General features: G+C 53.8%; 9 protein-coding genes across 9 annotated transcripts; 6 read left to right on the top strand and 3 right to left on the bottom strand.

The window, feature by feature from the left end:
* Positions 1-222: 222 nt before the first annotated feature.
* J4E86_004314 (uncharacterized protein) lies at positions 223-2,292 on the top strand (the record flags this gene model as incomplete). Its single annotated transcript, XM_051444857.1, has 2 exons — positions 223-270; positions 328-2,292. 2 exons carry the CDS (start codon positions 223-225, stop codon positions 2,290-2,292), a joined length of 2,013 nt encoding a protein of 670 aa, XP_051304482.1.
* Positions 2,293-3,094: 802 nt separating this feature from the next.
* J4E86_004313 (uncharacterized protein) lies at positions 3,095-5,357 on the bottom strand (the record flags this gene model as incomplete). The annotated part of the gene is made up of 5 exons (XM_051444856.1): positions 3,095-3,426; positions 3,473-3,677; positions 3,726-4,771; positions 4,826-5,171; positions 5,250-5,357. The coding sequence occupies 5 exons, from the start codon at positions 5,355-5,357 to the stop codon at positions 3,095-3,097; spliced, it is 2,037 nt and encodes a 678-aa protein (XP_051304481.1).
* Positions 5,358-6,543: 1,186 nt separating this feature from the next.
* J4E86_004312 (uncharacterized protein) lies at positions 6,544-8,060 on the top strand (the record flags this gene model as incomplete). The annotated part of the gene is made up of 3 exons (XM_051444855.1): positions 6,544-6,645; positions 6,701-6,765; positions 6,821-8,060. 3 exons carry the CDS (start codon positions 6,544-6,546, stop codon positions 8,058-8,060), a joined length of 1,407 nt encoding a protein of 468 aa, XP_051304480.1.
* Positions 8,061-8,891: 831 nt separating this feature from the next.
* On the top strand, positions 8,892-10,086 carry YHM2 (Mitochondrial DNA replication protein yhm2; the record flags this gene model as incomplete). The annotated part of the gene is made up of 6 exons (XM_051444854.1): positions 8,892-8,952; positions 8,999-9,029; positions 9,089-9,107; positions 9,163-9,259; positions 9,310-9,982; positions 10,032-10,086. 6 exons carry the CDS (start codon positions 8,892-8,894, stop codon positions 10,084-10,086), a joined length of 936 nt encoding a protein of 311 aa, XP_051304479.1.
* A 1,062-nt stretch (positions 10,087-11,148) lies between these two features.
* On the top strand, positions 11,149-12,973 carry J4E86_004310 (uncharacterized protein; the record flags this gene model as incomplete). The annotated part of the gene is made up of 3 exons (XM_051444853.1): positions 11,149-11,265; positions 11,409-12,026; positions 12,317-12,973. The coding sequence occupies 3 exons, from the start codon at positions 11,149-11,151 to the stop codon at positions 12,971-12,973; spliced, it is 1,392 nt and encodes a 463-aa protein (XP_051304478.1).
* Positions 12,974-13,258: 285 nt separating this feature from the next.
* Positions 13,259-14,287, bottom strand: J4E86_004309 (uncharacterized protein; the record flags this gene model as incomplete). Its single annotated transcript, XM_051444852.1, has 1 exon — positions 13,259-14,287. One exon carries the CDS (start codon positions 14,285-14,287, stop codon positions 13,259-13,261), a length of 1,029 nt encoding a protein of 342 aa, XP_051304477.1.
* Positions 14,288-15,881: 1,594 nt separating this feature from the next.
* On the bottom strand, positions 15,882-16,757 carry J4E86_004308 (uncharacterized protein; the record flags this gene model as incomplete). Its single annotated transcript, XM_051444851.1, has 2 exons — positions 15,882-16,456; positions 16,508-16,757. The coding sequence occupies 2 exons, from the start codon at positions 16,755-16,757 to the stop codon at positions 15,882-15,884; spliced, it is 825 nt and encodes a 274-aa protein (XP_051304476.1).
* Positions 16,758-17,279: 522 nt separating this feature from the next.
* On the top strand, positions 17,280-18,787 carry J4E86_004307 (uncharacterized protein; the record flags this gene model as incomplete). Its single annotated transcript, XM_051444850.1, has 3 exons — positions 17,280-17,480; positions 17,564-18,365; positions 18,417-18,787. 3 exons carry the CDS (start codon positions 17,280-17,282, stop codon positions 18,785-18,787), a joined length of 1,374 nt encoding a protein of 457 aa, XP_051304475.1.
* Positions 18,788-21,796: 3,009 nt separating this feature from the next.
* Positions 21,797-23,750, top strand: J4E86_004306 (uncharacterized protein; the record flags this gene model as incomplete). The annotated part of the gene is made up of 4 exons (XM_051444849.1): positions 21,797-21,975; positions 22,119-22,308; positions 22,362-22,790; positions 22,839-23,750. The coding sequence occupies 4 exons, from the start codon at positions 21,797-21,799 to the stop codon at positions 23,748-23,750; spliced, it is 1,710 nt and encodes a 569-aa protein (XP_051304474.1).
* Positions 23,751-25,164: the final 1,414 nt, after the last annotated feature.

The following is a 25,164-nucleotide window of genomic DNA, read 5'->3' as shown; positions in this document are numbered from 1 at the left end:
GGTATGCATTTCGGTGAGGTGCATGAGGTCACCGCCACCTGGGCCGGGAACTCAAGGCCCATGTGGCTAGACCCTGACGCGGGACAGGCACGGGCCCTCGGCGGAACCGCCAATTCCTCGGAAAGTCTCCAGGTTATGTGTTCAGACTTCATCGCGAGTTCATCTTCCTTTTCCACCTGACAAGCTGCTCAAGCCGGAATTAAGGTTCCGCACGTTGCCATCATGCCAGAGGCACAAGCAGCCGCCGCGCCGCCCGAGGAGGGCAAGAGTGTAAGTCGCAAACAAGACCCCTCCGCTCCGAGATGATAGCTAACGGCTCCGTGATAGCTCGTCAAGTCCATTGTACAGAGCGTTGGCCTGTTCCTGCTTATCCAGGGTGGCATGAAGTACTTCATGCCCCAGACTGCCAAACCCGCCCCCGCCGTCAACGATCCCGCGCAAACTGGCTCCGTCGCCGCCGTCAAACCAGCCGGCAACGTTGTCATTCCCGCATGGGAGCAGCGCCCACAATCCCTCGATCCTGGTGCTCAATACAGCCATATCCCCTATGCTGTCGCGCCCATGTGGCCTGCTGGCACTGAGATGGACGTCGCCATGTACATCTCCTCGTCCGTCGCAATGCCCCCGCTCAAGTCAATGCCTAAGGACTCGCTGTTGATCGATGAGAAGAACTTCAAGTTTGGAGACTACAAGGAGAACAGAGAAATTCATACCGAGTTCAAGGTCCCAAGGGAAGTGCAGCATAATGCTACTCTGCTTGCTCACTTCTACGTTGCGCAGAGTGGCAGCGTGCTCGACCCCACGCAGCCCGGCTACGACCACAGCAAGGCCTACCACTTCATCCGTCCATTGTCCCAATACCAGCCCAAGAAGAAGATCGCGAAGACGAGGAACTTGCTGAGCGATATGCCAGAAAGAGCCGAGGTGGAAAGCGAAGAGGAGAAGAACGCGCCAAAGATTGTATCCTCCTACTACCATCCCAACTTCACCGTCTCCCTGATTCCCGACGCGGGTACTTTGCAATATTCCGCCATGCATCCCGGTCCCAGGCGGTTCATCACACTCGAGGCTACCGGCGCACGAGATGCAAGTGGTCAGAACACCTGGTACTATCCTATCGTATTCACCAACACCTTCTGGCAGCTTAAGAAACACATGATTGAGCTGAACGACACCGTTACAACCCTCCCGCTCAACGTGAAGCTCAACAACCTCGCCCACTGGAAGTACAACATCTTCGCCGCAGTCGACGAGAACCTCAACGCCAACGCCAGGGCTGCAGCTGCAGGTCAATCTACGCCCGGAGGTGGCGATGGCTCTGAGATGGAGATGTTCAAGGAAATCCTTATCGACAGCAACTCATACCTCCTCGCCATCACCGCGGTCGTCTCCATCTTCCACATGGTCTTCGAGATGCTCGCTTTCAAGAACGATGTCCAGCATTGGCGCAAGAAGAAGGACAATATTGGAACATCAGTCCGCACCATCGTCGCAAACGTTTTCATGCAAGCCATCATCTTCCTCTACCTCATCGATAACAACGAGAATACATCCTACATGATCCTCTTCGGTCAGGGCATGGGCATGGCAATCGAAGCATGGAAGATCACCAAGTCGGTCAACGTGCGCATCCGCCAAACAATGCCTGGCTCCCTGCTCCCCTACACCATCGCATTCGAAGACAAGCACGTCCTGTCCGACACGGAAAAGAAGACAGAAGAATACGACGCCGTCGCATTCAGGTACCTCTACATGGTCGCCGTGCCTCTCCTCATCGCCTACGCCATCTACTCGCTCATGTACGAAACCCACAAGTCATGGTACTCCTTCATCATCACCACGCTCGTCGGATCCGTCTACGCCTACGGTTTCCTCATGATGGTCCCCGCCCTCTACATCAACTACCGTCTCCAGTCTGTCGCCCACATGCCCGGCCGCGCCATGACATACAAGTTCCTCAACACCTTCATCGACGACCTCTTCGCTTTCACCATCAAGATGCCCACTCTGCATCGTCTGGCCACCCTTCGCGACGACGTTATCTTCTTCGTTTACCTGTTCCAGACGTGGAAGTACAAGGTCGATTACAACCGTGTCAATGAGTTTGGACAGGGTGGCGATGAGGAGGAGGTCGAGGAGAAGGATGCTAACAAGCCGCTGGCTGCTCATCCGGGTGGCGATAAGAGCTTGAAGGTGCCTGATCAGGAGAAGTTGGAGAAGGTGCAGAAGGAGAAGGCGGAGGCTCAGGCGACGGGGAGTCAGAAGAAGGGTGGTGCCACGAAGAGGAAGTAGGATCATTCCTGACAGTGAGGCTGTAGGTCTCTTGTACGGACTCGTTACCTTAGTGGTGTTGTATAGTTAAGTTCTATTTATTTACAAGGGATGGTTTTGTGAGTACAGCGCTGATGCGATAGATCGGTTCGTTGCCAGGACTCGGTTTCTTGGCTTGGACCGATGTATCGCATCAGCGCTGTAGCCACAAAATCATTCCGAAGAGATATTGTTGTATTACCACAAATAATAGAAGGTTCGCCCTGTTATCCACTGTGCGCCTTTGTTGCTTCATCACCTACAGCGATCTGGCCGGAGTGCAGCTATCGTCGGAGCCTCGACGTCTCCCCTACTCATCTGGTTCGTTGATTCTTCAAATGGTATTTGGTCAAAAAAATCATAAAATCTTAGTTTTCATTATGAGGCCAGATCAGGTAGTGCAGCTAAGGAGTACTAAAGATATGCCGCCGAAGCGTAATGGAGAATCACCGTGATCGTACATTTGACTAACCAGACTAGAAAACCTTTGGAAACCCGTCGTTGCCTGACGCATGCCAGTGCTGGATCGGCTGACTCGCATTCGCAGCCACAACGCCTCGCAATGCTTTTGACGAGATAAAGCAGACTGTCCACCACGATTGTGCCTTACCACCATTTCAGGAAAGACTATAACGTATATGTAAAGGATGAAATCCGGAAAGACCAGCATTGGAAACCTGCCATGTCGAGACTAGTCGATCAAAAACTGTTGTGTACAGGAAAGTAATTTAGGTCAAGGGGTCGGCGCATCCGATGTGGGAGAAGCGAGTTACCCCTGTGGGAGTCATGAGAATCCTGGGAGCTGGAATCCGAAGCCAGGGACAGCAGGCGGGACGGCAACACCTTGTTCAGGTCGGGGCGAGATGTGACGTGGGTCGTTGACGGGACGATGATCTTGCTTGCGGAACTTGGCCGGGCCATTGTTGTCAAAACCACCGCGACCACCGTTACCAGCAAACTCGTTGCGACCGAAGTCTGCACGCTCATTGAAGTCATTCCGTTGGTTGTTGAAGTTACCACGTCCGCCATGGTCTCCACGTGCGTTGAAGTCACCTCGGTTGCCGAAGCCTCCACGACCTCCGCGAGGTACGTCAGTCGGTACCCGTCGGCTGATGGCTAGGTTGTGTTAGTCGTGTAATGAGCAAGTCATGGATGTACATACCCTTTGAGGAAACACCTGCACCTATCTCGATGTCCGGCTCCTCGATCACCATACCTCCCTCTAGTGGCCGACCACCTGTTCCACCATGCTCAGCGGTCAAAGCCCACTTGCGATCAGCATCTGTAAGACGAGAGATGGGAACTACACTAATGCCAGTGGTGTAATCACTGCAGTCACGGGGCCCAAAGCCGACACCCCATCGGGTCTAGTACTGTTAGTAGAGGAAAGTAGGCATCAGGAACGACTATCTTACCTGGCGCGCTTTGGACTGTGCAGCGGGGTCCTGGAGGGTGTCCATACCTTGCTTGGCGGCAACGGCATCCGGACGGGTCAACATCTTGACGAAAGCGTGTCGCTTATCCTGGTTGACAATACATGTTTGGACTCTACCAAAACGAGCGAATATGCTTCGGATCTCACCTTCAGTTCCGCCAGCACCACCTACGAATAATGTACGGCTGAGGACTCTGATGTGATCGCGCGGCAAAGTTTCATCCCACTCGATATACTTCGACTGGCCATACGCTGCCCTAGGCGGGCTCGGCTGTCGTCGCGGCGGTGACCGCTGGCGATACTCATTACGATCATTACGACCACCCCTCTGTTTACCACGACCACGACCGCGCTCACCTCGCTCAAAGCGTTGTGCATTGCCCTCGGGACCTGCATTGGGGTCGTACACACCATATGTCGGACTTTCCCGCCGATTTGGGTTTGGTGGAGATCTAGGCACGGGCGATCGTCGACGTTGATAGTCGGGCGATCTGCTACGGTCGCGCATTCTACTGTCGTTCAGATCATATCTGTCTGCCTGGTTACCGTTCTGCGCAGCAGGCTGAACCTGTGGCGGTGTCTGCGCAACAGCCGGGAGCTGCATTGGTGGCATAGGCATTCCGCCATTCTGGGCCATAGCCAACGTATTCAGTGCCTGTATTGCTTGGTCGGGTTGGATGGAGCCAGCGCTCATAGCCTTTAGAATCTGAGTCACGATCTCATTCGTACCAGCGGGGGGAACAGGCATGTTAGGCTGCCCCATTGCTCCAGCAGGTGGCGGAGGCACGAAGCCAGGGGGTGGTGGCGGTACCATGTTCTGTTGAAAAGGAAACGCAGAAGCTGCTGCAGGTGGAGGGTTAGTTTGCCCATTCTGCTGACCGACGCCAGCGAGCGCAGCGAAAAGAGCGCCCGGGTCTTGTGGAGGTTGTGGCAGAGCTACAGGGGGTGTTGGCTGTTGGTTAGTGTGCCCGTTGAATACTGGTACTGTGCCGTTACTCTTATGTGGCTCTGGAGGTGCTGATGCATCTACGTTGACTACGGGTTAGCTAGATGACGCCTGAAACACGAGTCTTGACCTACTGTTTTGGCCTCCATTCAGCTGCTGCTTGAAGCCGGCGAGCATGTCCTGTGGAAAGGTCTGACCGCGCTCCCAAATGTCTAGGAGTTTGGAGATTTTCTCTTTTTGTGTCTCTGGTGCGGATTGAATCAAATTGTGCATCATGGCCGGAAGCACGTCTCGCATCATCTGCACACCCGAAGCATAGGTTCCTTGCGCCGCGTTCTTTGACACAGCCTGGCCAGCCTGCTTGGCCCTCTCAACCCATTGGCGGGCGACTGCATCTACGACGTATAGTACTCCGAGCTTGTGTGTGGCGACGCTGTTCTGGAGCTGTTGGGCGATCTTTTGGACGATTACGGAGTGAGACTATAAGTGAAGGCAGATACTTAGTACGAGGTTCCATGTGCACGGAGGATGTGTAGGAGATCCTGGCGACTGGCATACCTGAATGTTGTCGACGCACAGCTGCGTGATAGCCTTGATCTTGGTGGGCGTGACTCCCGGCGGCTTGAGGGCCTGTAATGACTGCAATTGCGTGCCTAGTTCTTCCATGGCTGCCATGATTAGGTTCAACGGACCAGGTCAAACTTGATGCGAAAGGAAAAGAAGTGTCGGTAACAGCGCGCTATGGGTGGAGCGCGAGGTGAGAGAAGCGAGATGGCAAACGCGCAAGCACTTTGCTCGAGCTCGCCAGAGACAGCCGAAGCGGGCAGATCTAAGTAGTACGATGACTGTAGAAGAAAGGTGCAGTTGAGCGGGCTGCGCGCGAGATGCAATGCGCAGTGTGGGGATTGCGCTGACGTGTGTGGTGAGGTGTGTAGGGAGCGAGCTGTAGTGCGATTCAATCTAAGATGCGACGGCGCGCTGAGATTGATATGCGCGAGGCGTCTTCTTCACTACGAAGTGCGAGCGTCGCAGGTCGCCAGAGTTCAAAGAAGCAGCGGAATAGGTCGCCAGAGTTGGGGCTGGTCTACGTCAAGGGCGCAGCGGCAGGTGAGTAAGACCCGTGTGATGAGTCCAGACAGAGAGAGGGATGGCTGGGTGCGTGCTTGGTGCCGAGTTTGAGAAAACAGCGCTAGCGACCGACACGTGACGACATGATGGAGACGATCCACCCCAGCCCGGACTGGCAAGGACTGGCACGCTGGCTGCTGGCCGGACGCTTGCAGCATCTGGAGCCCTGCATTTGTTGACCCAGCGATCGCTCAGCTTTTCTGTACATGTGGCCTCTGAGCTGCGTGGCCCACAGCAGAGACTGTGCCTTGCATACGAGCACCGCCGTTTTGACGTACTCTCTACCCGCCAGCTCCAGCAAGCACCAAGACTGTGCCGAGGCGATTGCATGTCCTGTTACATGTCCCAGGCTTAGCACTCCATACTATGGCCTGTATGCTCGGAAACCGGCAGTAGCGGCTGCGTACCTGTCTGCGAAAAAGTGAAATCGAACATGAACATGAACTGTTATGACCATGACCATGCCGGTATCATGAATTGTTCTTTTTGCCGATAGAAGCCTCGTGCGAGACTACGCTTCACTCGACTCCATTGGCCCTCCACAGCACCGGAACTGAGGGACTTCCGAACGTTGCCCGCGCGGGTAGCATTCCTTTCGCTGCAAGGTTGCGCGACCATGACGACCGTGCGAGCTCCACCGATATTTTCTCGCATCGTCCCGATCGAAGCCTTTTAACTCCCCCCCATCCGCCCGCCCTCTTGTCCTTCCTCACACATCACTACCATGGCTTCTGCTCTACGACTGTCGAGCGCTTTCCGCGCCGCCGCCCCTCTGCGGACCACAGCCTTCAATGGCCTCCGCTGCTACTCCACCGGCAAGACTCAGGTATGCCACTTCTCTCTTGAGAGGCCAAGACACGCGCTAACCAGGCCAATTGCAGTCGCTGAAGGAGACCTTCGCCAACAAGCTGCCCGGCGAGATCGAGAAGATCAAGAAGCTCCGCAAGTACGTGCTGCCGGCCCCGCGCCCACCCCAGTGCACCGCTGACATCATATCCCAGGGAGCACGGCAACACTGTTGTCGGCGAGGTCACTCTCGACCAGGTCTACGGTGGTGCCCGTGGCATCAAGTCGCTCGTCTGGGAGGGATCCGTCCTCGACTCTGAGGAGGGTATCCGTTTCCGCGGCAAGACCATCCCCGAATGCCAGGAGCTCCTCCCCAAGGCCCCCGGCGGCCAGGAGCCTCTCCCCGAAGGTCTCTTCTGGCTCCTCCTCACCGGCGAGGTCCCCTCCGAGCAGCAGGTCCGCGACCTCTCCGCCGAGTGGGCTGCCCGCTCCGATGTCCCCAAGTTCGTCGAGGAGCTCATCGACCGCTGCCCCAGCGACCTCCACCCCATGGCCCAGTTCTCTCTCGCCGTCACTGCTCTCGAGCACGAGTCCAACTTCGCCAAGGCCTACGCCAAGGGCATGCACAAGTCGCAGTACTGGGAGCACACCTTTGAGGACGCCATGGACCTCATCGCGAAGCTCCCCACCCTCGCCGCCAAGATCTACCGCAACATCTACAAGGACGGCAAGGTTGCTCCCATCCAGAAGGACAAGGACTACTCCTTCAACTTGGCCAACCAGCTCGGTTTCTCCGAGAACAAGGACTTCGTTGAGCTGATGCGCCTGTACCTCACCATCCACACCGACCACGAGGGTGGAAACGTCAGCGCCCACACCACCCACTTGGTTGGTTCAGCTCTTAGCTCTCCCTACCTGTCTCTGGCTGCTGGTCTGAACGGTCTTGCTGGTCCTCTCCACGGACTGGCCAACCAGGAAGTCCTCGTCTGGCTCCAGAAGATGAAGAAGGCTATCGGCAACGACCTCAGCGACCAGGCCATCAAGGACTACCTGTGGTCCACCCTCAAGGCTGGCCAAGTCGTTCCCGGTTACGGCCACGCCGTCCTCCGCAAGACCGACCCCCGCTACGTCTCCCAGCGCGAGTTCGCCCAGAAGCACCTTCCCGACGACCCAATGTTCAAGCTCGTCAGCCAGGTCTACAAGATCGCCCCCGGTGTTCTCACCGAGCACGGCAAGACCAAGAACCCCTACCCCAACGTCGACGCCCACTCCGGTGTCCTCCTCCAGTACTACGGCCTCACTGAGCAGAACTACTACACCGTCCTCTTCGGTGTATCCCGTGCGCTCGGTGTCCTTCCTCAGCTCATCATTGACCGTGCCGTCGGTGCCCCCATCGAGAGGCCCAAGTCTTTCAGCACTGAGGCTTACGCCAAGTTGGTTGGTGCTAAGTTGTAAGCGCGTTACTGCAACGTGCTCTACGGCCAGGAGAATGTGGAGGAATTTGTTTAACATTCAGAGATACCTTGTCCTGTGTAGAATTGCAATGTAAGGATAGGGAATGGGAGCGTTACGGCGCTACATCACTACATTTTAGTGAACGAATTGCTGTATTCTCACGTCTTGATGATCAGAAATCTACGCTCTATGAAGTTCATACTATGTGTCTGTTGCGATGAAACCGTCGTGAGTGCCTTCGGGCCATTTTCAGGTGTAGGAAATTGGCCCAATCGCATCGGCGCAAAAAGCAACGAACGGTGAGATAAGTAACCGGGATATTCGGAGCGTGGGTAGCTTTCGTTGAGCGATGGGGAACCGATGCGGATCGTTGAGCTCTCCAGTGCGACCCGACGCCAATCCGACCCAACAATTCGCTGTTCAGGTGGTGTACTACATAGCTGTACATGGAATCGCAAAAGCAAACACGAGCATACTTGTAATAGAGAAAGTGACTTTCGGAGAGTACTTGGAGGCAAAAGCAATGCTAGACCCCTCGCCCGGTACATGGCCGCGGATGGGAAGCAGCTGCGGGACATGGCCCTTCCGCCAAGTGGCCGATAGCCTCAGGGACAACCCCAATTATAGCGCGCCCGGACGGCGGTCAACCAGCAACACAGACCACCTCGCAAGCTTATACCGTTTTTCTATGCATCCCTTTCCTCGCTTTGCTCACACACTTGATACTACTCACATTTGCGACGGAGCACCCTTTTGCCTTGGTCAGGCCGCATATCTTCGACAAGAGAATCCCAGAGAATGAGCTCCACACCTGCGACGGGCGTCCCCAGCATGGCGAGGAACGGCCCGCCATCGCTCGAGAAGAAGCCGGTCAAGTTTAGCAATCTGTTGCGTGAGTCTGCGTGCTGATAGAGAGCGGAAATATGTGCTGACTGTAGGCGCAGTCGGTGCTGGTCTCAACATGTTTGAGTAAGTAAACATCCCACTTCAACACCAAGAGAGCAATTGAAGCTGACTGAAGATGACAGAGTGACAACTCTGGGACAGGTACGCAATTTCATGCAACAAACTTCGCCGGAAGCACACTAACGACCGATGATAGCCGTTGGAGGTCGTCAAGACTACCATGGCTGCCAACAGGTCTGAAGGCTTCTCGGGAGCCATTGGTCGCATCTGGGCGCGTGGAGGTGTTCTTGGATGTCAGTATGCATTCTACGGCTTCCAGACCATCCCACTAACAAACATACAGTCTACCAGGGTCTCATTCCATGGGCCTGGATCGAAGCCTCCACCAAAGGAGCCGTCCTTCTCTTCGTCGCTTCCGAAGCCGAATACTACGCCAAGTCATTCGGCGCCCCCGACTTTCTTGCCGGTATCTCTGGTGGTATGACGGGTGGTCTTGCTCAAGCCTATGCCACCATGGGTTTCTGCACTTGCATGAAGACGGTCGAGATTACAAAGCACAAGGTCGCAGCCACCGGTGCGAAGCCTCCGGGTACGCTCGAGACATTCATGGGCATCTGGCGCGCGGAGGGTCTCCGCGGTATCAACCGTGGTGTCAACGCCGTCGCGGTGCGCCAGGTCACCAACTGGGGATCCCGTTTCGGTCTGTCTCGTGTTGCGGAAACCGGTATTCGCAAGGTTATGGACAAGCAGCACGGCGAGAAGCTCAGCGTGATTGAGAAGATCACCGCTTCAGCTCTCGGTGGTGGTTTGAGCGCGTGGAACCAGCCTATTGAGGTTATTCGCGTGGAGCTTCAGTCCAAGACTGTTGACCCCAACCGCCCCAAGAACCTGAATGTCGCATCTGCGTTCAAGTACATCTACTCGAACAACGGTATCAAGGGTCTTTACCGTGGCGTTACTCCTAGAATCGGTCTTGGCGTTTGGCAGACGGTCTGCATGGTTGCTCTCGGCGATGTGTAAGTTTTGCTGTTACTGCTCTTCGAACCTCCGCTAACGAATCTTTAGTGCCAAGGAGGCTGTTGAGAAGCTCACTGGCGACAAGGTTACCGCGAAGCATTAGACGGCGTTCGGATACTGGATCTAACGGGGTTGATGTTCTATGAAAGATCTATGCAAGTGGTCTGGCATCGGCCGTGGTCTTGGGACGAGAAAGCATGACGAGAGACATATATAACTATGACGTTCATAGCGCTATAAGATTATAATACCGAACAGGCTGAAAGTCTCGTGACATTGAGGCCTATTTTCAACCGCTGGTCCCCTACCACGAACTGTTTGTTGAGTATAAACCGTTTTCCGTGACCGACTTATTTTCCGTGCCCGCTTTTTCTTATTATGCTTGAGCAGTCACCCTAGTCAAGGCCAAAGATAAATACCCGAGAGTCTACATTAAGATAAAAATATGCAAAGTAGGTGTCCCAACGACAACTTAGGCTCTAGGGTATTCAGATTTTCCCTTGTATGAGGTACAGTGGTGAATGCACTAGCACGTGGTACACGCCCGGGCGTCTAACCGCGGGCCGTACCTACTTAGGTAGGATGGCGCTAGCTCACGTCACAACCAACCATCACCAGCTCTGTCTCTCGCCCACCACACGACACAAACTTCGCATTTTGAACACCACTTTTGGAGCAAGAATGCGGTATTCACCATGTTCCCACACATCGCCTGTATACCAACGGGTGATCACCGCGGAGAAAACCGGGTGAGTTGCGATGTTGCATGCGTGCCCTACTGAGTTGCCGGGAGCACGGCGAGAGCCTACCATGATCTTAGCAAAACACAGTCATACCGTTCACGTTCAGAATCTGCCGAATAATTGAGATTCGAATCTTTAATATTGCCGCTGACCCAGGATAGTTCGCCGATGGTGTCGCGCCTCCAGATTTGCGAGATTGGCGTTGCGACTTGACGGGCCTTTCGCATCAACATAACCTCTATTTTCTTGCCTGTGTCGATGAGCTTTATGTCTATCAACCAAGCTTTCCTGACCAGAGTTTATCTGATAAGCCTGAGCTTGTGCTGCACCCGCCAAGAACTGGCACTCGTGGGTATGGAATTGACCCATCAAACCCTCACTCTATATGTCGCATCTTGGTCGATTATGTCGGCAACGAAGAGATGCTCATGCTGGCCTGCGACGATGGCGACGTTATTATATATCGAACCCGAGAGATCCACCGAGCGTTGGAACGGCGCACCAACGTGCAGGAGCCTGCTGACGAGGACGGTGTCCATGTGTTTCTTCGCTCCAATGTCGGCAGAAGTGCTTGGGGCTTGGCTGTACAGCGCAAGACTCGCATGATCGCGATTAGTGCGGTAATGAGAACGTTTATTCCTCACACGCTCTGCTCCTCTAACCTCAACAGAACACTCATCAGATAACGATAATCGCATTTGCGCTCGCTTCCGATAACGGATTGGAAGTCTCAGACCACGATACCAAGCTTGGTTTCCCACACAGCAGAAGAGAGAACAACGTCTTTACCCTTCAGGCGACGAACAATGTTCCCGCAGTATCATTCTACGGTGACTCCGGTCGCTGGCTTTTGAGCAGCTGCATTGATGGCAAGACATCGATGTGGGACTTGTACACCAAGCAGGAGGTGGCTACATTCCAGTTAGGCTGGTGCGCAAGCGCAAGCAATCTCTCGAAGCCGCCTCGTTACATATCTCACAGGTTCCTGTGCGACTGTCCGGGCGCGCAAAATGTTCTCCACGGAGCCTGGGGTACTATAGCGTTGGACACGCGATCCGCATACGAGTTACCGTTGGACGAAGACTGCGACTTCATAGATGTCTCCGACCAGAAGAAACGTTTCAAAGTTTCCGAAACCACCTCTCATCAATATCATCCCGACACAGACGACGAAGAGGACAGTACAGATGACGAAGAAATCGAAGCAGTCAGCGAAGCGACCGAGACAGACAACGACGAAGAAGATATTGATTCGAATCACCAGCTTCTCGGGATGACCTTTGAGGAGTTGGCTCAATCTGTAAGTGTAGTCTCTACTGTATCTTTTGCAACATGTAATATAAAGCCCCCTCTTGTCGGTTGCATCCAACTAGGACGTAGGCAGAGAGTAAAGCCACGCCAACCTAGGAGAAAACTGAACATCCTAGAGTCTACGTTGACGTTGGGTGACCTACTTTGTAGGGTTTTGGTTTGACGTAGTCCGCAAGCCTGTTCAGTTTTTTCTTAGATGAGGTGCGGCATCACAGGGAACAAATCTCCTCTTCGTTCATATTAAAGTTAAAGACACGTTAGGTGACTAACGCAGCGCAGTTTGGCATAAGTGAGACGCTGTTGTCTTCCATTCGACCCGGAACATTGCGCAGCCCTAACAGAGCGCCGTATCGCCTGACTGATGACTTGAGGCCTATCGCAGAACAGATGGGTGGCCCATTCTTAATCTTCACCAAAGAGGACGTATTCCTCATCCAAGGCCTTTCCGCAACATCACTCAATGTGCCTCTCAAGCCCATCGTCGCGATAAGACGACCGCTACATCCAGGCCGATGGGTAGACTACCTCATGTCTTGCGACCGACACTGCTTCTTCTCCCAGATACCCGAGCTGGGCGTCTTCATAGTCGGTTCTCCGGCGGGCCGTGTCGGCGTCTTCAGTCTGTACTATACTAGAGACGAGAACACTGGGGAGCCGCGGTATGGCTTTGAACTTGAATACCTTCTGCCGTTTCGGTCAGGCAATGAGACGGAGATAGCGGGAGGGCCGAATGAACGGCTGCTTGGTGTGGCTGTAGCGCCTTTACAAGGCATGTTTGACACTTCAGAAGATATCGAAGTACCGGATCAAGAAGGGTTCACTAAGCCTCGCCGATGGCGCTTATTGATGTACTATATGGATCATACTGTATTGAGCTTTGAGTTATCGAAGCGGACGGTGGGTGAGTCGCCAAGCTTGGATGACATGGTCGTTTAGTATAGCAACCTAGGAACAAAACCGAACAGGCCTGCAGCCTACATGAACATGAAAACTTGCAAAGTAGGTGACCTAACGTCGATGTAGGCTCCAGGCCTGTTCAGACTCTTGCTTGTTTGGGGTGCTGGTATTGATTGTATGAGCACATGCTACGTACTCTTCCCGCTGGGCATTATCCAATGCCCTCGTCGTAGAGCCAAATCAAGATCATGGTTTTCTCTGGAATGAAGCGCCTAGCTCAGCATACCCAAAGTCATCAACACTAAAGACCCAGCCATACACCCACTAGTCTCCTAGTCTCAGATAAACCTCCAGCACTCTCCTCCTTGCCCTCACCATCAACCTCTCCATAGCTATTTCCTCGCTCTCCTCATCATCATCCGTTTCATCAGCCTCAGTCTGCTCAATCATGCTCCTCAATTTCTCAGCCGTCACACCATCAGCCGGTACACCTTTCTTGAGTAACCTCTTCACATTATCCTTGATGCGCGCATCGTTCATACATAGATACAACGTCTCAAGACGCGCAAAAGGGCGCAGATGTGGTCCAATAAGCGCGTAAGAGTCCAGACCCGAGTATGAGATTACGAGGCGTTGGATACGAGAAAGACTGGCAGACGGCAGGATAGAAGACAATGTTTGCAGACGAACTGTCTCAGTGGTGTTGCAAGCAGCTGTGAACCTCGCACTCAACCATATGATATCCCTGTCGAAGTTAAAGTAGAACTTCTTCTCATTTTCTTCTCCACCGATCTTTCGGCCGTGAAAGGAGAATAATGCGGTAAAGTTCTCCGAAGTGAAACTAACGAGTTCTCCACCTTCGTGTGCGATGATGAAGTTTCGGGCTTCTTGGTTGGTGGAGAAGAGCGGTGGAAGTGGGGGTATGTAGCGGAGACGCGGGATGTGGTCGATAGTGTTGTAGGTGTGGAGTTCGAGGAAACGGGTTCGCGGGGCGGGAGCGGCGTAGGACCAGATTAGTGCGCGGATGGTGGAAGGGAGGCCGGTGAATGTCGGGGTGGTGGTGGATGTCTGAGCCTCGGTTTCGATAAGGCTGGGGTTGGTGTATAGGTTCACAGTATCGATGTCGTTATACTGGTCAGACTGCGTGTTGGGAGGCGGTACTGGTGGACTTTTGATGTCGACGCCGCTGTCTTGTGGAGCGTCTTCGCTGTCAATGGACATGGCGCACGAGTTTAGGCTGCCAAAGCTTTGACCGGGAGAGTCGGTTGTCATGATAGAATCTTCGGATGGCTCTTTCTTCTTCGTAATATTCATCATAGTCCCAAAGGATCTCTTCAGCGATTCGAGCGCCATCCTTCGCGGTAAATATTGCAAGGTCGGGTGAGTGTTGTGCTTGTGTGTTGGAGCGGTATCAGAACCGAAAGGCTGTAGGCAGCTAACGGGAGTGCTGTTTGCGTCGGTATCGCGGAGCCAGATGAGCGTTTGTCCGAGTTGCGGCGACAGTACGCGAGTACCTCTTCTTCACATTCACCTACGGTGCTAAGTATACTATAAACGTTAGCCCGAATGTATCCGAGTCGATGTCGGTTCCTTGACTTACTCGAAAGCTGCTATCAGATCATCGCCATCGTATCTACTGACGGTTCTCGGCTGTTTCCAAGCCATTTCATTCGACCTTTTGGCGGCTAGATACTTGTTTGGTGGAGCCATTGGTGTGACGAACAGTTTCACTCCCTCGTAAAGCGACCCATGCACTTTGGCAATGAACTCGTCGAGCGCCTCCTTCGTTAGAAATGATACCCACCATATTCTCTTTCTGTCTCTTGCCAAGTTTGCCGCAATTGCATCGAGACCCACAGCAAGTAACCCATGATGGAGAGCGCAGAAATCCGCTAAACCGTTTGGTGTTTGCAAAGGCAGTTTACTTCCATCCCACGCGGTAATACGCGCATTTCGTATCCCACTATATTCATCATACTTCCTGTGTGGGAGACGTGATAAGCGGCAAATGCTTGGTTTGGGTAGTTCATGCAAAACTCTTCCCCAAAAGAGTGCGGAAAGAACAGCCAGAAATTTGACGGCATCGCCAGCGGCCCCATGTTTCTGATGCCTGGAGCGCCATCCACTTATTTTCAGAGCTTTCATGACTCGATCTAGACTGGGCTCACGATATTGAGTAAGTAATTTGTCGGGTTCGGCAGTCATGCTCTTGTCGGAATCGGCGACAAGCTCTTGTATATCGCACCAAGAAGTAAAAAGTGCTGCGATGGCCGGATACTCATCGCTGATCCATTTGAATTCCCTCTGCATACCAAAGCCCACCAGTATAAGTTCGCCTGGGATGGAGGACAAAAACTTGTGCAGTCTTGCGCCAGCAGTCTGCTTGGTCTCGTCGGTCATGGTTCCAACAACAGGCCCGTAACGCCGTTCTTGAATGCGAATGGTAAATGCCTCGATCTCGTTTTGATTGTAGAAGTGATACATAGACGAGAAGCAGCGAAGTGGCTTCGAACTGGGTCGTAGTACTGCGACTCCAAGCTCACCTGACTCCTCGCTGGAGCGGTATCGACCATCAGGATGCTGATTGAATCCTTCCATATCGAAGGCTACTACCGTGGCTCCAGCAAGGCGGTCTTGGATGTTAGCGAGGCCCCGAATCTCCGACTTGAGCAGTGGCTGCACATCGCGGTTCTTGACGAAGCCATAAATACCCTGTCTGTTGGGCTTCATCTTGTATTGTAGACACGAGTTGTTTTCGGGCAGAGGTGATTATAGAGACGTAAGTCCAAAAGATGGATGAGTAATGGTTGGAGACGGCTGTGGGCAGCATAAAGAATAATATAGAGTAGGTTTTGTTGCGACGGTGGTACCATGGTTGGGCGTGGCTGCCTGAGACCAACAGGACGGCCTCTACAGGACGACCAAAATTTCTTGTCGGAGCGACATTTCATTCTTCCACAATGACCTCCGACTTCCAAAAGACCCACGCGAAGACAGCCAGGAGCTTCAGGCCACAAGCAGTCCATAAGGCACCTGCGAGACCTACACTGCTGTGCGCGTACAATCCGCCGATGCAGGCTCCCAACAGCAGCATCGCGGGTGCAGCGATCCTCCTGTTGCGCTCCACATTCGAAATCTTGAACAGCTGAGGGTCAGAAAAGAGATCGCAGTAGTTGCTCGTAAGCACGACACTGGTCAGGCCGTTGTACTTCAGGGCGCGCGACGTGACTGCCTGGCCACTGGATTGGAAAGCGACCGAAGCGAGTGGAACAATCATTTGCCAATGAAGACCTTCCTTGGTGTCTTTCCCGACAGTAGCGATCAATGCAGCGACAGCAATGAGTAGCGTCTGGAACATGTAGGATACTATGAGCACCCATCTCTTGGCAGGTGAGAAGTAGCGATGAAAGCGCGCGAAGCAGAATGAGCCAGCACAGAACGCGACAATGGACGTCAATGCCTTGATCCAACGGATGCCCTCAGAAGGTGCGACAATGCCCAAGCCAAGATACACGGTGTTACCTGCATGTTGAGTAAGCTTCTAGTCTGAGAGAGATGGCGCGTCTTACTCACCCGTCTGCATGCTCACGAAAGAGCCCCATATGAAGACAGCCGAGCTATCCAGTAGCCCCGTAACAATGTAGCAATACAGCAAAACAAGATCTGCCCAGTTCTTCGTAACATCGGCATTCATGTGCCGTTTGAGCCGCTGCATAGTCCCCTTGCTGTCCGATTTTCCGCCGGCTGGTCCATTTCGGCCGAGAAGCGGCGTTTCCTCGTCTGCGCCGCTGCGCGTGGCGTCTCTGCGCGTTACGCTGCTCATGATTGCACGCGTGGGAGGAGATCGTGTAGTCGTATATTGGGAGGGCTGCGAGGACCGGTAGTTATGTCAGTTGGGGCGGGGTGCAGACAATCGCGTCAGCAGAACCGGGAAGACGCGAGCCAGCGTGCAGATCGACAGGCACTTCGACTCAAGCTTCAGTTAAGCTTTCGACGCCCGCTGCGGCAATTGCAGGATATCTCAGGACGTGTGGCTTGAAGACCTTCCTGATGTGGCTGTACATGTACAAGCAATGCGTTTGGTGTGCGGGGAAACGGTTTCGGTGGGTATGGTGCGTGGAAAAATGGTGATTGATGCGCGGAGATGGCGTGGGAGTGGATGGTTGATTGCTTAGTGTCAAGCAAGCATCATAAATAATCATGGCTAGACTGTCGTCATCGGCACACGGCATTGCAGGACGCGCAATGCACGCGGCATGTCAAAAGGGCGTCGTCTGCCGGGTGAATAAACTTTCGACTTCGCGATCCTCTTCAGCTTCTTCACTTGAGGTCAATTGAAGCCGTCATGCATCTTCCGTCGTTACTGGTCGCGCTTGGCGTATGTGGTGCCGTGGCTGCGCCACTGGAGCAACAACAACCGCTGGCTGGCAGTGCGCGACACCACGCAGGACCTAACAAAGTCTTCAACCCGTACAAGCCTGGCAACAATGATCCATTTGACAAGAAGATTGATTCACAAGGCGACAAGCTTCAGCCACTGCCCTACGTGAGTCCATCATTGAGATCATTCCTCCGCGGAACGACGAATATCTAGCTCGATGATGGTCAACATGCTAACAAAGTTTCCAGCGCAATGGTGACGGAGCGAGTGTTCTAGGGCCTCGCAACCGAGCGCGCGAACGACAAAACCCAGATCTCGTCCGCCCACCCAGCACCGACCATGGCGCGATCCCCAACATGCGATGGTCCTTTGCCGACTCGCATATCCGTATCGAGGAGGGTGGCTGGACGCGCGAGACGACTGTTCGCGAGCTGGGTACTAGCAAGGAGCTAGCCGGCGTGAACATGCGTCTTGAGGAAGGCGTCATTCGTGAACTCCACTGGCACAAGGAAGCCGAATGGGCATATGTCCTCGAAGGCAAGGTCCGCATCACTGCTCTCGATCCTGAAGGTGGCTCTTTCGTCGATGACCTAGAGAAGGGTGACCTATGGTACTTCCCCTCTGGCCATCCTCACTCGCTGCAAGGCCTGAGCCCTAATGGCACCGAGTTCCTACTCGTGTTCGACGATGGCAACTTCTCTGAAGACTCTACCTTCTTGCTCACCGACTGGATGAGACTGACTCCCAAGTCCGTCTTGGGTGAGAACTTCCGCGTTTCGCCAGAAGTCTTCAAGGCGATCCCCGAGAAGGAAAAGTACATCTTCCAGGGCTCAGAGCCCGGTCCCATCGACGATGAGGTTCCAAGTGGCGGCAAGGGATACAAGAAGTCGAAGATCCAATTTACCCACAAGATGCTTGCTCAGGAGCCTGTCAACACGACTGGTGGTCAAGTCCGCATCACCGATTCGACAAACTTTCCCATTTCCAAGACTGTCGCTGCAGCACACTTGAGCATTCAGCCTGGCGCAATCCGCGAGATGCATTGGCACCGTAAGTCACTCAATTACCCATCCATCGTTCCATACTAACTCTTCACCACAGCCAACGCAGACGAATGGTCCTTCTTCATCGCTGGCCGCGCCCGCGTAACGATCTTCGCCGCCAAAGGCACAGCGCGCACATTCGACTTCCAAGCCGGCGACGTAGGCGTCATCCCTCGCAACATGGGCCACTTCATCGAGAACCTGTCTGACGATGAGGACGTCGAGGTGCTCGAAATCTTCCGTACAGACAAGTACCAGGACTTTAGCTTGTTCCAGTGGCTTGGCGAGACGCCGCAGAGACTTGTCCGGGAACACTTGTTTGCGAATAGTCCTAAAGAGGCGGAAGAATTTGCCAAGGCGATTCGTGATGCGGAAGAGGATCCTATCAAGGATACTGAGGTTGATGAGGAGGATAAGGAGGAGTTGTAGGATGGGCCTGCTGTTGGAAGGCACCGGGATGCGGCAGATGGGAGATGAACTGGATTCTTGACGCTGAAGACGAGGAGACGGAGCGACTGTTCGTAAATAGCTTTACATCTGTAATACAATCTTGCCACATATACCAGTGCTACAAGTTCGATCAATTGATGCACGTGGGTTCCACTTCAGGACAAAAGACAAAACCACTTCTGTTCTGGAGAGGAATCCACGTGCATTAGTCGGTTGAACTTGAAGTAGGTGTATCAGTTGGCTCGTCTCAATTTCATGGTCAGATGAACTTATACACATGGTCAGCTCAGCTCTAGTCAAGGCCAGCCCAGCTCTTAGCGATGGTCGGGTGAACTCTTAGTCTCGATCGTTCGGGGATGACCCTAGCCTATTAGGTCTTAGTCATGGTCTGATGAGCTACTAGTCATGGCCGGATGAACTGCTAGTCATAGTCGGGTGAGCTTTCAGCCGTCGGGCGAGCTGTGTCCTAGGTCAACTCGGCTTCCGAGGTCTGATTAGCTTTGAAGGACAGGTTCACTTTCGAGGACAGCTCAACAATTCGCATGGTCAGGCCAAGTATTTGAATGGTCTGGTCGGATTAATTCATGGTCGGATTAGTTACATCTGTGATCAACTAAGATCGACTATAGCGTCATACGTGGTTTATTCGTCGCATACTTGCGCATCTTCACATTGTAGTCAGTGGCTACGTTGCCTCCTTCCTGCAAATCGTCAAATATGACGCGTGCTGAGGTAGTAATTCCAAATTTCAAGACATTGACTTAGGCGCAAAGCTGCACAACTACAATGTGAGCTTGAGCGCAGCCACAACGCAGCTACCCCGCTGTGCACCTCGTGAATTGCGAGGAGCTTATTGCGCTGACGTAGCCGCTACCATGGCGCGAAAGTACGCATAAAGCGGCAGAGCTTGCGGATGCTAGTATAGCTCGCCAGGCTAGTCGTGGGTGTACCATTTATACGTTCGGCATCTTGAACTTTGTTGAAGAAAAACCAAATGCGCAGCAAAACGATCTCGAATGCTGGATCTGACAACCTTCCCGTCTCCGGATGCATGCATCATCCATATCATGGCCATGCCCTGCGACGCATGTGCAAATGCTCTCCCCGCCTTCGTTGAATTGTTGATTGTTATTCCTATTGCGTAACGTCGTTGTTGTGTGCTAGCGGTTCCGCTGTGTGATCGGCCAGCATAACGCCCAGGACACAGGTGAACCATCTCAGGAGTAGCGGTTCAACAGGGTGATCCTTATCATCGCCTCCGCTTATGGGTGCCGCTGTCGAGATGCCGATGCCTGCGCTGCCAGGTGGCTACTGTCGGCGTCGTCGTTGTCGAAGGACGTGTAGGGCATGAAGAGATGCACCGACTTTGTAGCTATTGTTCAGCAAGTTCTAAGCCACCTCCCGCGATCGTGGACATGCAGGAGGGTAGGATTCGGCTGCATCTTGGTGCCTCAGCGCCTAGTCTCGTGCCCGAGCAGGCAACTGGTCATCCTTCGCAAGTCTACAAGGAACCATATAGGAACAGGTTATAGTTGAGGTTCTTCGGCGGTAAGCTGACTTGGTCAGACGCAGGTTATGCGTGATGGACCCAGCAGGTCAAAACGGCGGTTCGGTCTTTTCGTGGTGCCCGAAATAATTAATGACGCGCACGCTGACGCAACCATAGGTATCATGAATAATATTCTGCCGGTGAATTTTCTGGAGGTGGGTGATTCGGATGTGGTTATGTTTTCGAGGTGTGGGAGTGGCGAATGAAGGGCGGGGGCATTGCGAGTAGAAATGGCTTCCGTCGTACACGTATAGGCAGCTGGACAGTGCCTGAGGGGCCGAGTCCGCCCTTCAAAAAGCACGCGGAAGCGGCAGTGGTGGTGGATGAAAAGCAGCTTGATGTTTGATGTGCGGTGCTAGACATGCACGGGGTGAATGTTGCGAGTACGCGCGGCGTACCTGTGTGGAGCGTCTGGATATAGCGCATGGGGATCGATACGCAATACGACCTAGGCAGGCGACTGAAACTGCTTTTACGGATACTGGATACGCGCTTGAGACGATCGGGACAGATAGGCCGTTGCCCGGTGCACAGGCGTGCAGCACGCGGTGGCGGCTGTGCCAAGGGTGTCACCCGCTGTAGTTTGGTGATAGCGTTGATTGCATTGCGGCGTGACAGACAAGTATCTCCCTGCCCTGCGATGGTTCGAGGTGGTGGGGAGCGCAGCAGGGCCGACTGCGAGATGGATGCCCTGGCTGCCTCGCTCCTGCCTGCCGCGGTGCATTGGCGGGTCGCGTCCAGGCTCGCATGGCCAGTCAGAGGCGTTCGCTGTGCGGGGCGACTTTCCCGCAAAAGGGTCCAAAGGGTCCAAGGTCCCCAGGATGCTGGCTGCACTAGGCCGCATGCGGGCTCATCTGGGCCTTCGGGACTTCGATTCGTGTTCCCAAGGGCTTGGCGTGCGCTGCGAGGACGATGCTGCGTTGCACCTGCCTATCGCGGGCCCGTGGGCACCTGGAGCAAAGGAAGCCGTTACCCACTCTCCTATTTCTCGTGCCCACGACGGCCCATCTATACGCTGCGCTGTGAGATTGATCTCCCGCGGCCTCAGGGTCTCGCGGGGCTTGGTCGCTCCAGGCTAAGCGCAGGCTCCATGGCGGGTGAATTTGCGAGCTACAGGGCCTTGGGCGGGCCCACTGTGCGGTACCGTTGGGAGTGCCTCCTTTGTTGCTCTTCCACTCGCTGGCACCTCCGACTCCCGCGTGCGTATGCGTGCCACTAAAGTGACGTACCAAACGGCTCCGCCCCCTTCGCAAGCAAACGCTCCAAGATTTCGCCTGGCCCGCGAACCGTGCGCACGGCGTAGGCGGGAAATCTCCCCAAAAAGTACCCAGGTTCGCCAGAGCCCTCGCTCGCCCGCTCCTGCATTCGTATATATCCTGCTGTCCCGCTGATTAACCAAACACGCCCACCCTCACCTCTCACAACCAGCCCCAGCCATCATGTCGCGACACCGAATCATCGCGCCCGCCGAGATCGCGCAAAAGATTGCCGAGGGCGAGCCAATCGTAATCCACGAGGGCTATGTCCTGAATCTCGGAGAATGGATCAATAGGCATCCGGGCGGCCGTCTCGCCATCCTGCACATGGTGGGAAGAGACGCGACAGACGAGATCAATATGTATGTAATGCGGGACGAGCCTAAATATCGCCAGCCCTACCAGCCCTTCCGCAACAGGCAAAGTTCGGCCACACCATGTCGCCGGATACTGCGGAAGCGTTGAGTAAGCACCCCAGCTTGACCTAATACTGACCTCACAACAGCTATCACACCAATAAGGCACTGCTTATGATGACAAAGCATCGCATCGGTCGTGTCGAGATGCCCTGGGCCAACATGGAACCTCCAATCCGCTCGCCGGACTACTACATCAATCTTGCGGAAAGAAAGCGATTGGCCGCGGCGCCAGAGTCCGAAAAGTCACGTCGCGGGAGGAGCGTCGACCTGGGATCCGTGGGTCTACCCCCCACCTGTTCGCATTTACCGTCCTCGCTAACATGAACAAGGCCGCCGCCATCATCAGCAAGAAGTTGATTGGAAAACCAGATACTTGTGTCTACCGCTCAAGTAGCAGGCCTGCCAGCGACCCCGAAAAGCTGCCTCTTATCCAAAGCGAAGATGAGATGGAGACACCAGTCTTGTCTGCCGCGGAAGAGAAGAAGAGGCACAGGGAGCAGTATGCCATCGAGCAAGAGGAGAGGGAGATCGAAGAAGGTCTCCGCGACAACCCCTCGCTCGACGTGGAAACGCAAAACACCATCATTCAAAGTTACCGTGAATTGCACCAACGGTTCAAAGACGAGGGACTATACCAATGCCGCTACTCAGAATACGCCAGAGAGTCGGTTCGATACGCTCTGCTCTTCGCTGCATTCGCCGGCTTCCTTTACGCCAAGTGGTACATGACCTCCGCAGTCTTCCTTGGTCTTTTCTGGGTAAGTCCTCTCCCTCCTTCTGGATCAACGCATTCTAACATAATTTAGCAACAAATCATGTTCACAGCACATGATGCCGGCCATCGTGGAATCACAGGCAACTTCGTCATCGATACCCTCATCGGCGCTTTCATCGCAGACTTTTGCTCTGGCCTCAGCATCGGCTGGTGGAAATCCAGCCACAACGTCCACCATCTCATCACTAACATGCCAGAGCATGATCCGGACATCCAGAACATCCCTCTGTTCTCCACCACTCCTACTTACATCAAGTCCGTTCTGTCATCCTTCTACAACTTCCAGTTTGTATGGGACGCTGCATGCGATGTCATTGTCCCTTACCAAAAGTACCTTTACTACCCGATCATGGCCTTTGCCAGATTCAACCTATACTTCCTCGGCTGGTTGCATTTGGTCTCACCCCGAGCAGCTCAATTGGGTGCAGCATGGTGGACACGCCCCGTCGAAATCGTCTTCATGTGCTGCTACTGGTACATCTTCGGCTACCTTCTCTGCTGGCTCTATCTTCCCACATGGCCCATTCGTGTCGGCTTCGTCATCATCTCGCACATGGTCACCATGGTTTTGCACGTACAAATCACCCTCTCTCACTGGGGTATGCCCACAGCCGACCTCGGACCCACTGAGTCTTTCCCTCAACGCCAACTGCGCACAACCATGGACGTCGATTGCCCACCCTGGATGGACTGGTTCCACGGCGGTCTACAGTTCCAAGCTGTTCACCACCTGTTCCCCCGCGTACCTCGCCACAACCTCCGCCGCGGCCAAGAGCTCGTCCGCGAGTTCTCGGCCAAGACTGGCGTCAAGTACAACTGCGTTGGCTTTGTCGATGGCAACAAGGTCGTGATCAGCCGCCTAGAGCAGATCTCGCAAATGGTCAAGATCATGGTCGAATGCCAGAACCACATGGCTGAGACTGGCGAGAGTGGATTGCACTAGTACGCGCAGGCGCGGAAGCAGTAGATTTTTGCTGGCGTGTTCGCTTCATGACGATGTTAGATTTGTAGACCTTTATCTCCTTTGTTTTGTGCATAATTAGCGAAAAGAAGGCTACCTCTAAAAACCGCACGAGCAATATACACGATATTTGCATATCCCTTTCTCTGCACCTGACTTGAATTTACATGTATCTGAACTACTGACTCACTGTAGGCACAAAACTGACTTGCATGCAATGGTGACAGGAGAAATAAGGGGTGTGGTCGGTTCGTTACATGGCTGTCACCGGGTAGTGGATTTCGGGAGTATCGCCTCGCAAGTAGAAGGTGTGCACGTCCGCAGCGCAGAAGCTTTCAGAAAAGCGGCAGCTAGGCAATCTTAACGTCGGCAATGTGCCTTGGGATAGGCTCACTAACTTATCGATATCCCGAGCCAACGTGCTTTGCGTCATCTCCGACCTGGGCATATCAGAGCGCTGCCGGATATCTCCGGTGCTCGCGCGGTTTTCAGGGTCCAACTCCTTCCATGCTCAGGCCATCAACACGCAATCCTCACTACGCACCGAGGTCCACAAATGCCCACAGCGTTAATATATCACCCCCTCTCTCTATCGGTATTCATGCTGCATATACGGTGTATTTCAGCGCAATAACTCGCATCGCTTCAGCTCAACTAACGGGGACGCCCGTGCGGGACGGTTGGCTGGCTTCTGCCGGAAGCTTGCTTTCACATCACAAGTTTTTGATGCGACTGGACATAGCGGACTTCGAGTATGCTTCTACGAGAAAGAGATGCGTTCTTTTGTAACCTGACACATAATGTACCCATGAGACAGTGCCGGCATCGGCTTGCCGATCCGCAGACGTCCATCGCTGAGGGGTTGGCTGGTCTCCAAAAACATTCGTCGTTGACGATAGGCTGGAATATGCGCAACTATACGGACTTGTTGGCTTCGAAGCCCGGAAAGAACACCAATGACGTTTGGCAGATTCGCTCGATCAACCAGCCAATACGTGGATATCAGCCATCTTCCTAAGCAGCGAACAGGTGCATGCTGGCAGGGCACTCAGCTGCAGCAAAGTAACCAACCGAGCCTCAAGCCACTTCTGAATGGGATTATTCTTTCGAATCAACCAACCAAGCTATTACGATCACAGTCGCTTCCTCAGAAATCCTGTGGTCATTGCCTACGCTGGATCATGCAAACAGAATACTCGCCAAGTTTCGCTCTTGCAAAAACGCTCGAATGGAACATCAATCAGACTCTCGGCTTCATCTCGTCTGCATACTGCTCACGGAGATGTTGAGTGAGGTTATCAAAAAGAGAAATCATCACGTACAGCTACCGGTCCACTGTGAAGTCACCAGCGACATGCCGACCTTTTCGGGCGCGCCGATACGAATGGCGACCTCT

The sequence above is a fragment of the Alternaria arbusti genome (assembly GCF_024043155.1).
Source record: "Alternaria arbusti strain BMP 1465 chromosome Unknown scaffold_4, whole genome shotgun sequence".
Classification (NCBI taxonomy): Eukaryota; Fungi; Ascomycota; class Dothideomycetes; order Pleosporales; family Pleosporaceae; genus Alternaria; species Alternaria arbusti.
Note: the sequence above shows the minus strand (reverse complement) of the source record. Positions and strands in the feature narration are given on the sequence as shown.